General features: G+C 32.8%; 2 protein-coding genes across 3 annotated transcripts; both read right to left on the bottom strand.

The window, feature by feature from the left end:
* Positions 1–1,225: 1,225 nt before the first annotated feature.
* Positions 1,226–4,220, bottom strand: BHLH121 (basic helix-loop-helix (bHLH) DNA-binding superfamily protein). Of its 2 annotated transcripts, none has more exons than XM_016332420.3 (5): positions 4,048–4,220; positions 2,934–3,049; positions 2,209–2,336; positions 1,655–2,128; positions 1,226–1,552 (listed from the first exon to the last, which is right to left on the bottom strand). In XM_016332420.3, the coding sequence occupies exons 2-5, from the start codon at positions 3,031–3,033 to the stop codon at positions 1,415–1,417; spliced, it is 840 nt and encodes a 279-aa protein (XP_016187906.1). In that variant the 5' UTR covers positions 3,034–3,049; positions 4,048–4,220; the 3' UTR covers positions 1,226–1,414. The 2 variants fall into 2 exon arrangements, with proteins under 2 accessions (XP_016187906.1, XP_020973768.1); XM_021118109.2 differs by having other exon boundaries at positions 2,209–2,326; positions 2,930–3,049; positions 4,048–4,207.
* Positions 4,221–8,925: 4,705 nt separating this feature from the next.
* On the bottom strand, positions 8,926–10,639 carry LOC107629602 (uncharacterized). The gene is made up of 2 exons (XM_016332421.3): positions 9,828–10,639; positions 8,926–9,739 (listed from the first exon to the last, which is right to left on the bottom strand). The coding sequence occupies exons 1-2, from the start codon at positions 9,964–9,966 to the stop codon at positions 9,255–9,257; spliced, it is 624 nt and encodes a 207-aa protein (XP_016187907.1). The 5' UTR covers positions 9,967–10,639; the 3' UTR covers positions 8,926–9,254.
* Between the last annotated feature and the right edge of the window lie 1,643 nt (positions 10,640–12,282).

The raw sequence follows: 12,282 nt of genomic DNA, 5'->3' as shown, positions 1-12,282 counted from the left end.
CTGTTCTTTGGTGTGAATAGAGCCTTCTCTCTGAATTGATAAAAAACAGTCTGATTGCAATTTATGAGTTATGCATGAATGTAGGCCTCATATACTAAATAGGAAGTTACCCTTTCAAGAGAAATTTTTGAATATTCTAATAAAATAATTAGAGTGTGCTTGATATATGGGATAATCTCCTTGAATTATAGTAATACTGGATTAAATTACATGAATTTAGTGTTATTGTATTATTATATTTAGTGATACTCAGAAAGATTTATACTTTTCTGGGGTCAAGAGTGGTTCAAACTTCAAAGCATTTACGATAATAAATCAACAAAAGCAACATATGTGCAAAATGCCTGCATTCAACGGAGACATTGCAGCTTGTTATTCTACTGGTTGAAAATGAAATCCCTGAAATGGGAAAGCCATAACAAGCTAATGACAATGGCAAGTAGCATGAGCAAATGGAGAGTTGGAGAAAAAGAAACAGTGCGTTCCTGCTTCCATTCTGCACTCTTGTGCTTTTTCTTCTTTGTGTAGAACCACCCCATTTTTTTCTTTTTTGTCACTCACTCATAAGCACACCAGTGCATGTAATCTGAGGTTTATTATATAAGAGGTGATTGGACTTTTAGTTTGCTTCTGATGGTTGGATTTGGCATATATTCTTTGAGTGTAACTTCTGTTGTGTCCTACCAACAGGGTTTTGCTTTGTACAATGGTTGCATCTTCCAAGAGTAGTTTCTTGATTGAGAAGGATGAGAACAATCACACACTTGGAGGTCAAAAAAGGGACTCTTCAGTTACCTTCAAGATTGAGGCTTTATACTCCCAAGAAATTTTGAATAGTGAATTAGAAAGGGTAACACAAAAGCACAACCACCAATACTTAGGCCTATCTTGATCTAGCTTATTATATATATATAAATGATCATTTAAACATCATCCAAAATTAGGCTTATTATATATGCATAATTTCTTGTATAACTAAGAGCTCACAACCCTTGCAAGATGCCTGAACAAGTGTGTCTTTGGCTTTATGACCCACCATTCTTTTGCTTGTTCAGTTGGTCCTTTTTATGACCATAGGCCACCATTTTACAATTATATAAATTATTCCCTTAAACGTTTTGAAATAGATGGAGTCTCCTTCTCTTGCTATTGGGATTAACCAGTGGTAAATTTCCTCATACAACAACAATAAAATAGAAACACAGCAACAAGACCTGCCAATCTCTTTTCTCCAACAAGAGAAACTTTAAGATTCATTGAATTGGGTAATATATGTTCTCTTGGTACATCAATTAGGTAGTATTTACATTTACATTACACCCTGCTGAGAACAAAAACCAACTCAGGGTTGTTCCAGCAGGTGAACAATGAAAAATTCCAAAGGGATTATAGGGAGGCATAAATAAGTCCGTTCTCATTCGTTAGCCTTTCTGCTACCATCGACACTACTTGATGAGCTGTCCTGAACACTATGTGACGATGAACACCTACCTAATGAACTCCCTTCTGACCTCAATGGCTTGCTGCATTTCCTTTTTCCTGACGATAAATCCTGCAAAACCCGAAATTCAAGCACAAAACACCACTTGAATACAGTACTTGTTCAATAACAGCCATTAGTTAATAGTTACCATATTGAGAAAACAACGCTAACCTGATCTGCAGAAGATCCAGGAGTCTTCAACTCAAGGTTTGTGGTGACATCATTTGAAGCCTCACTTTTTTCTGCTTTGCTCTCCCTATCCCTGGGTGGTTTGTTTCTGGTGTCATGTTTACTTGACAAATGGGACCGAGTACCTGGATGAGACGGTGGAGATACATACTGGGCAGATTGTTGTTCAACAAGGGTATTTGGTGCTAAATAAGGAACAAATGTTGAACAGGGGTTAGGGATGACAGACGGATTTTGATTAGCAAAGAATGGGTATGGTTGCAAGGGAATTGAACCCGGAGGGACAGCCATTGGCATTGGGTATGGGTATGATGGTGGAGCCATCATAACTGAATGATCCATTGCAGTCCAAGGAAACATGTTCCTCAGTCGCTGCTGATACTGATTATTCAAGTTTTCAATATCTGTTTTAAGAGAAGCCTTCTCTTCCCTGAGATCGTTTTTCTCTTGAGCCAACTGAAAATTGAATATGATAAAATTATTCCTTTATTGTTTTCAGGTAATGAATGCATCAAATCTAGAAGAGGAAATATTACTTCACGAGATTCTTCATTTAGTGCAGCATATTCATCTTTGAGTTTACCAACTTGAGAAGTAAGATCCTTCAGCAATTGAATTGTATCACCAAGAATGGTTGCTTTGTCATTTTTAGGCCTATCAGGGTCTGAAATTTAGATAGTGATTTTAAGAGAAGTGCCGTCTCATCTGTTCTTAGCATCAAATGACTAGCATATGAATAAATTATAAAGAAACCACGTGCAACAAATTCTGATCCATTCATCAGCATATAATTTCTGTGATGTCAAGTTGAAAATAATAAATTCCAACTTATTTCTTTACAAAGTATTACTAACATTATACAAATTTGAAAACACAAGCAAAATTCATTGTTCCTAAAACATACAACAGGTACACTAAAGTTCTTCATGGGAAAACCAGTACCGAGAGAAAAGTAAAACAAAACAACTAAATTTCTAATTCATATACAGAAAGCAGGGTTCAAAGAAGGAAAGTATTTTATAGAAAAAAATACGTGGAGAATTCTGAACAAGTGAATAATTGCGAGTGCTTTCAACAAAATCCAAACTAATGTGAGGCTTTCGCTATTAGTAGATTATTTAATGAAGGAGTCCCTATGTAAATCATTAGAAAGTCAGGAAGAATAGCAACAAATTAACAGAATATGCCAAGAAGCCATGGAAGTTTTGGTAGTCTACTCAATTTTTCTTATTTTCAGAAGTAAGATGGTGGAGGTACCTACCCAAAATGCTGCCGAGTTCTACAAATTGTTCATTGAGTCGATCCCTCCTTATTTTTTCTCGGTCAGCCTTTTGAGACTTTCTTGCAGCTGTACCATCCATTGGTTCAAATTAGATGCTGCAGATACATAAGATTGAAAAATGAAGTAAATTAACCAAAGGTTACATTATTTGGTTCTACTTTGGAGGAGACAAACCATAATAATCAAATTACAGTTCAAGCATCAATTTTAGCCACATCTGAACACATTCTAGATAACAAAATTTAGTTTCACAGAATTATAACCTAAACTCAAAGTAACTCGGTCATGTGGCGCTTATCAGTTTATTCAGTTATAATCAGCTGTATTTACAACCCTCTCAAGATTTTTTTTTTCTCCCATTTAAAACCGTTTGCAGTGTTCTGGTCTATGATTTTTAAGCAATAGACACAGGAACATCTCAATGAAATCTATTACTGGTGAGGGCCACAAAAAATCAACAATTTCTAGTAACAAGATAATCTACTAAAGCTATCAAGCAGGAAAAGGTCAAGATCTAATTTTTCTGACTCCTGAGTTAAAAACTTATTTGATTTCAATCTCGAATACCATGTCATCAATTCAAAAACCCTTTACAACAAAGCACATTCATGCAGTTACTTGCAAAGCTTCAATATGTCTAACAATGTAAAATCAAGTAGCTAATCACAATACAAATTTAGGATTAAATAGATCATCAATTTTACTCCATTGACCAATGGGTCACACACAAAACCTAACTTACATGGAATTTAAGCGACTCTAGGGCTTCAACTCTAGTATTTTTAAAGCACAAAGCTCAAATTTTCAAACCCAGAACCAATTTGCCGAACTAACAATGAGCTAGGATCAAGCAAAAATGAAAATTAACATAGGAACAGCACCAAAACCCATTTCAATTAATCCATAAAGATTGGAACTTGAAACAGTAAGACAATAATTTTGCATGCAGAATTGGGTATTGGATGGAATCAAAACTATTCAAGTGTTTAGAAAATTTTCGTGATCAAATGGTAAAAAAGAATGTCTTGTTGATGAAGGAACAACAAATATAGAAGCAGCATGAATAAGAAAAGGTGTTGCTGAGAGAATTTACCTGGATTACAGGGAAGAGGGTGCTACGGTGTGTTGGGATTCTTATCTACAATTTTTTGCCCAAAATGAAATCGTCGTATTCTGGTCTTTTGTTGGTCCGAGTTGTGAGTTGTGACCTTCAAAGAAAGAGAGAGAGAGAGAAGAGTGAAACGGTAGGTCGTTTTGTGAGTGGATAGGAACAAACGACGGTTTTGTGACGTCGTATATAGAAAAAAGAACCATTAATAATTTCAATTAGGTGTTTATTAATAGGATGTATTCAGATAAAAATAAAAATTTAATTTTAATGTATTTTCCGTATAAATAATTTTATAAATGTATCTAATTATATAATATTATGTGAGTAAAAATAATTATTTTTATATTAATTGTGTTAATAATTATAAAAAATTTTAGAAAATTAAATATAATATAAACCAACTCAGTTAATTTTTTTTTAATTTTAAAATTTGAAAAATTAGAGTAATAGAAAGTTGTTTTAATTTTTTTTATATATAACTAGCTTATTTTTCAACTAGTTGACTATATAATTAAAAATTTTCAAATAATTTCACGTACTTGATTATAAAAGAAATTTTTGATTGAGAAACTTTTTCTTATATTACTTATTTATCTTTTATTCTTATTTTGAAATATTATTACTCTACAAAGTGTATAGAACTGTTTTCTTTTTTCACATTGTTTATTTATTTTAATTAATATTTTTTAAATAATTGCTAAAAGGATATATGAACGATTACTCGTCTAAAATTTGTTGTGACTAGTGAACTTAGCTTGCTTCCTATATGATAAAAATGTAAATTTTGTTTATACACATGATTTATATAGATTTAATATCGGTTCTCTAAAATATAATTAGCGATTTAGAGTATGCTTTTATTATATATTATCGTTGTATTTGTAAAGGTACATTATTTTATAAACGACACACTAAAATAATTTGCATGTTGACAACAAACTTAAAAAAGAAGTCTTATCACTTGTATTTTTGTAGTATATATTATATTGTGAAATGGTAAACGAAGTATTTGACTTTGGAATTGTGATGATATATACATTGATAGTGATAAGGTTCCTTTTTCAAAGAAAATGATAATCTTGTTTCATTATTGGTACTTTCTAAATGTATAGAAGGGAAGATCTTGTGTCATTAGATTCCAGCATGAGTTATTCTATTCGTTCTTTTTTCTTTATTTGTAAGTTGATGGATTGATGCCATGATGGTTATATATTAAAGTACAGGATGAATGATAAGCATCAAGTTTTCTTTTCTTTTATTTTTATTTTTCGATTATTAATATGCTTAATACTTTATACATATATATTCTTTGTTTCAAGTTGAGTTGCCATGCATGTTTGATTGAAACTATGTTTGACCCAAAAAAAATGAACTAATAGAATTACAATTTTACTATACTATTTGAATAAGGTGACTATTTTGATAAAAACACTAAAGATATTTTTTTTAGTCGTTTACATATGTTATAATATTATTAGACATTTTTATTAAATCAGTTAATAATTTATTTTTTAATAAATCAGAACAAAATTAATTTATTATAGCAACAATAATCAATTTATACAATTTAAATCGAATTATGTTTAAATTTTTTGATAAAAAGATAAATATATCCATAACTTTTGTTTTGCAGACATTTAAATCTCTAAAAAATTAAAAATATAATTAGGTCTCTAGAAAAAAAATAGTGGAAACTTAGGTGCGGTCGACTTCACGTGAAGTTGATACCTGAGAGCCATTAGATAATTTGACTGATTTGATTAAATTTTTATCTAATAGCTCTCAGATAACTTCACATGAAGTCGACCACCTGAGTTTTCACAAAAAAAAAAAAAAAAAACTGTCCTAGCTCTAGCGTCTCTTTCTTCTCCCTTTCTAGCGGAAGCTCGAGCTCCTCATCTCTTTGCTCATTAGCTCTTGCAATGTCAAGTTTTCTCCATCTCTCACCTTGGGTCTCGCACCCAAGGTCTCCGTCACTTTCGTGTCATCAATCGTCACCGTCTCGCACTCAGTCGTGCTTGCACGTCTTCTCTGAATTCGTCGTCACCGGCGGCAGAAGTAGCCGGTCCCAAAACTGGTTGTTGAAACCAAATAGAGATGGGCAAGTCTCCCTTGACAATTTCATAATGGAACTACCTTCAGAGGAGCAGATAAGATTGATCAAGAAAGTAACACTGTTGCTGTACCTCCAAACATAGATACAAAGTCTGAATCCAGTAGAGAACTTATCCCAATTTCTATTTATGGTCCACATGTCATAAAAAGTAACTCCACATCAGCTTTTGCGTCATAAACAGTAAATAGGAACTCAAAGCATCTCTCTCTTCTCCATTAGGAGGAACTAACTTTAGTCCCTGTTGTGGTCCCACTTAATTAATTAATTAAAATACTTGTAATTAATGTAATTAATTTTTTTAATAATGTAATTTAAATATTTAAATTTAAAAATAATTCATTATTAAAAGATATTAATATTAAATAAATTCATATATAACAATAATACACAATAAATAATTCGGGATTACACTAATTTGTAAAATTACTTAATACAAAAAAAAATATAATTAAACTTGGAAGAAAAATAATAGTAGCAGAACTTTGATTTCGTAAACTTGGAAGAAGATAAAGAAGAGTAGTAGATAATGTGAGAATAGAAGTATATCTAAGTAGTATATATAGAGTAACAAAATATTAATTTATTAACAATAACGGTAACATAGTAACGGCTAGTTTCTAATGACTATTTTTACAACAGCTAGTTTTGCAACGGCTAAATTAATATAATAATATAAATATAAATAATATTTAATATTAATTATGATATAAATAATTAATATAAAGTATTAATTAAATAAAAATTTAATTATTTAATTATTATAATTATTAATAAATTAATTATAACTTAATTACTTAATTAATTATTAGTTAATTAATTAATAGAAATTATTAATTAAATAAAAATATTAATATTTAATTTAATTAGTCATTATAATTATTATTAAATTATTTATTATTTAATTATATAATATAATTATTTAATTAATTAATATAATTATTTAATTAATTAATATTTTATATAATTATTTATTTTTTATTTTACTTGCCACTTGGCAATTATATATTGGTTAATGGGAGTCGGGACTCCCTCTTCTCTCTCTCTTCTTGAAAAAAGTGAAGGAACTCACTTTAGTTCCTCTAACGGTTCAATTCCTTTTTTCTCTTACTAAAATAGTAATTGGGCTTCTCCATTGGAGATGCTCTAAGACCATCTCCAGTAAAGAACTTATTTCAATCCCTATTTATGGTCCACCTGTCATAAAAAGTAACTCCACATCAAATTTTGCGTCATAACCAATAAATAAAAACTCAAAGAATCTCTCTCTTCTCCATTAGAAGTAACTAACTTTAATCCCTATTGTGGTCTCACTTAATTAATTAATTAAAATAATTAAAATTAATATAATTATTATTTTTTATAATAATATTATTTAAATTTATAAATTCAAAATAATTTAATATTATAAAATATTAAAATAAATAACTTAAATTTGATTAGTATTTTAAATTTTATAAATAAAAATAAATAATCCAACTAAAAATTATTTTATAATATATAAAAATTAAATTTATTTTTTATGTAAAATAAATTTAATTAATTATGATTTAATATAACAATATAAATAATATTTGATATTGATTTAAAATAATTATTTATATTAATTATAATTTAATATAACTAATTATTAAATAATTAATATAAATAATTAATTAAATAGATATATAAGTATTTAATATATATATTTAATATATTTTTTATTTAATATATATTTTTTATTAACAACCAATAAAATCATGCCATGTGGTAACTGGTAAATGACTCATTTCAGTCTCTATTTATGGCTCATTTCAGTCCCTATTTATGACTCACCTTCACCTGTCATAAAAAGTGACTCCACATCAGATTTTGCATCATAACTAATAAATAGGAACTATTTATTGGTTGTTGCAAGTCCCTGCTTAGAGGGACTCTCAACCTTGATCCCATGAAGAGTCCTCCTTCTCTTTTCACTCCAATGATAATTGAGTCCCCATATGTCAGAAGAGGAACTCTATTTTTTAGCATTGGAGTTGCTCTAAGACTTTAATTTTATAGCCAAATTGTGTCACTTATTTATATCACTAAGTAGAAATATATGTCCAAATGCAAATGCAGTATAATAAACTATCATAGAAATTCCTAACAGTTTAACACCATGATATTTACATAGCCTCTTTAGTAGTTAGCTATCTTAAATATTTACAAAAGCTTTGAATTATCTATGATAATTTTATAAAATTCCACCATAAACATTCAGAATGTACCAAAGAATTTTGTTGTGTATTTGTGTGACAGTGAGCATCTAATGTTCCTTAAGATTTGTCATATCACGTGACATTCTCTTGTTGGCCTATATCCTTAATGATGATTTAAAATTTCATTTTGTTTAAATTATTTTGCCAATTACCTCAGCAAACTTGACTTTGATAAGTAGCACAATATGATATGTACTCTCGAAACGAATGGGTACTAAGATTTGGGCAAATGCCATTTAGCTTGGAAACTCAATTGTTGACCAAAAATTGACAAGTTTGGAACTTGATTTAACCAAGAACATGATAAACGAAGGAACAAAAACTGCACAAAGTCAAGGTATATACAGGCTCACACAAGTTTTTTGCTGAAGGATTAGGCATATCCAAATCTTGCAAGTTTTGTATGTGCAGATATTGTACTGCAAACTTGACTGGGCAGGAGATGTTATGTTATCTATCTGAAGTGATAAGTTGCAAGAAAACACAAGACCTTATATTGACACAAACTTCAATTGCATCAGAGCATGTCAATTTGAAAACGAAGCAGGGAATAAAACTCGACATATTAGGAGCGATTTGTCATCATTGTCCAGCACGAGATGCCACAGATGATACAAATCCTCCATAGTAACAGCATTAGATGTCTCAACTAGAATGTGGCAACTAACATATTACATATTCAGACAGGCCATACTTGCCATCAAATCATTTTTGAACAATTCTTTCTTTCAAAAATAAATAAGTAAAACCATGGTCTTTCTACAAAATAACGATATAAGGCTTTTCATTAGGCCTCTAATCTCTTTGACTGGTGGTGGTAGTAGGAGTCCATCTTGTCAAGACTTGCTGGATTTCATCAGTGCTTCACAATCTCTTCTTGCGGAGGCAGGCTCCCCTTCACACCGAGCAAGCTCCTTTTCCATTTCTGCTACCTTCCCCTCAGCTTTCTTTCTGACGCTTCTCTCCTCATTCAGCTCAGATTCAAGTTCGGACACCTGTTTCCGAATCACTTCCATTTTCTCAACGAATAACTTAACACCCATGATGCCTTGCTGAAATAGTCCCTGCAGAAAGCTACAGAGATCCATGTGTCCCATGCTGTGGCTGATGAGACCATTGGAATCCAATGCGTGACCCTGGACGCAGGAGGGAAGCCCTGCTCCGTCCCCTTCAAAACCACACAAATGAGGAGGAGTAGGAGTAGGACTATTCTCCACCAACACCCGTTGATTTTTCCTCTGCTCAGGGGTAGATGTGACAAACTGCTTCCTCTTTTCAACTCCCCCTGCCACTTCAACTACCTGTTTTGAGTTAGGGACATCTGCAACAAACAGCACTTAGACCATATGGTAGCGAAGCAGATAAAGTTATAATCACAGTTTGAACCGGAAATACTTAAATGCGCTTACGCAAAGGGCTTATTTTGGTGTTAAGGGAAAAGTAAAAGGCACATTGGAGTGGTTCTTTCAATCTTTGGAGTTTATCAACCAAGTCTTTCTCCCAAGGAGACAAGCTTGAACATTGAGGTGGTTTGGGAGACTGTATCATCCGAGTCCAGTACAGTGGAAACTTTGGCTTCTTGTTTTCACCTTCTACCTTCAACTCGGAAGAACTGGTTCGAAAACAAGGATTTTGGTTTGTCCTTCATGCGCACGAATGGAAACCCAACTCATCTTTTCCTTATCTTTAACTACCTGAAAGAAGTAGAAGAAAGCGGCAACACTGGGAGCAAGACGAAAGGATTGACAGAGATTCTCGAAGCTTCGGGGTGAAGTTGAGTGGGAGCGACATTGAAGTTGGAAATCGGAGAAAGGAAGTCTGAGACCGAAGTGGGTGAAGATGATCTCATAGAGGTAGAAGAAATCATGGTTATGATCATGGAGATGAAGGGTTGAGAAACAAACGCGCTCAGAGGGAGTGCAAGGTAGAAATGAAACAGTAGAGGGATCAAGTGTGGGTTGAAGGAAGTTGAAAGGGTTGAGGTTGGAGGACTGTGTGTTTAAGACTTGAGGGTCCACCCAGTCCCACTTAGTACCAAAATTTTCGGAACGGAGAGGGGGAATGAGGATAGCGAAGCTGGGAGACGAAGAATGATTTTAGAAGGGAGTACGCAGTAGGATTGGATTTGAGAAATGTAACAACCTGGCTGAAAAAGAAGCAAAGATTGAAGATATTTCTATGCATCTTTCTTAGGAGGGAGTGTGGTACATGTAGTTGGACTGTTGGAGTGTTGGGGAAAGAGTCCTTACAACTTCATGTTTGGGTTTTAGGAGGGAAAATAGAAAGGAAAAGAAAAAAAGTGATCGTATTCAATGCTCTGAAATCCCATACGAAAAATTGGAAACCTGGGACCATGGGCTGTATTCAATGATCTGTATTTTGTTTTCTTTTTTTTTTTTCCTGTCAAACCTGGGACCATGGGCTGGCCCAGATCGAGAAACACCTGAATACACTCAGAAACCCAGACTCATTCATCTAGTTTCATCATTTTGCTGCCGTGGTTCCTCATGGTGGCACATTTAAATGTTTTTTCTACATACATGAAAACAGAGTGAAAATGTACCAATAATATCAAAATTACATCTTTACTCTTTATTTAATAGAGATTGTAAAATTTTTAAATTTATTCTTTTTAAAATCTCAAAACACATCTCTCTTATTTTTTAGTTTCAAAAAAAATATTTTTGTTAATAAAGATATATATTAAAATTTTAAAAATTAATTTAAATGATTTTTTTTCTCTTAAAAATAATTTAAATATATTAATAAATTATAATTTATATATAATATAGATAAGTATATTAATATAATTTTATTCTATTATAAAACTTTTTTTATTTAAAACAATTTTTTTTATTATTTAACGGATTTGACTTATTTTTTATATATAGATAAGTATATTAATATAGTTTATACATGAAAAGTTAGGCTTAATTTATCTATTTAACACGGTTCCATTCAATTAATTAAATTAAATTATCAATAAACATAAAAGGCAATTATTTAAAGGGGATAAGTATTGTTTTGGTCTCTCACATTGAGGGTCAGAATCGAAACTGTCTCTGGTGTATATTTTTATTTAAAATCATCCTTAAAGTCGTATTTAAATTTAAAATCGTCATTTCTAATAAATTTTTTTAATTTATTCCTAAACTACCCCTATAAAAAAATTATAAAATTTTTAAAAAAATAAAAGAAAACGCGTGGGGGTGGAGGGAGGGTATTCAAAGGGGGAGGGGAGGGAAAGGAGGAAGGGGGAAGGGGAAGGGGGAGGAGGAACAGCTCCGGCGTCGAAGAGAGAGAGGAGGGGAAGTGGAAGAAGCTGGAGAAGAAGAGGAAGAAAATGAAGGGGACGCAGGTTCGAGGTGGGGGGAAGGGGAAAGGACGTGGGGTGGGGGTGGGGGGAAGGGGAGAGGGGGAGGAGGAGGGGGAAGGGGAAAGGGGGAGGGGGACGGCGACGGCGAAGCTTGGAGCCGCCGTCGCTGTGGTGGTCCCGTCGTCGTTGGAGATCGCCGCCTCTGCTTCGTCGCCTCGCCGCCTCTGTCTCGCCGTCTCTGCTCGCCGCTGTCTCTGCTCACCGCCTCGCCGCCTCTGCCTCGCCTCTGCTTTCTTGCTTCTGTTTGGTGTTCTTTCTGTTTCTGTTTGGTGTTGTTTCTGTTTCTGTTTGGTGGTGGTGGTTGTGGTTGTGGTTGTGGTTGTGGTTGTGGTTGAGGTTGTGGTGGTGGTGGTGGTGGTGGTTGTGGTGTTGGTGTTAGTGTTGGTTGTGGTGGTGCTGTTGGTGTTGGTGATGGTGGTGGAGGAGGTAATTGTGTTGGTAGTAGTGAGGGTATTTTTGTCCAAAAAAAAATTAAAAGGACGATTTTA

Source organism: Arachis ipaensis, chromosome B3, assembly GCF_059453495.1.
Source record: "Arachis ipaensis isolate K30076 ecotype BB chromosome B3, ASM5945349v1, whole genome shotgun sequence".
Classification (NCBI taxonomy): domain Eukaryota; kingdom Viridiplantae; phylum Streptophyta; class Magnoliopsida; order Fabales; family Fabaceae; genus Arachis; species Arachis ipaensis.
The sequence above is the reverse complement of the archived record's forward strand: the minus strand, read 5'-3'. Positions and strand labels throughout refer to the sequence as shown.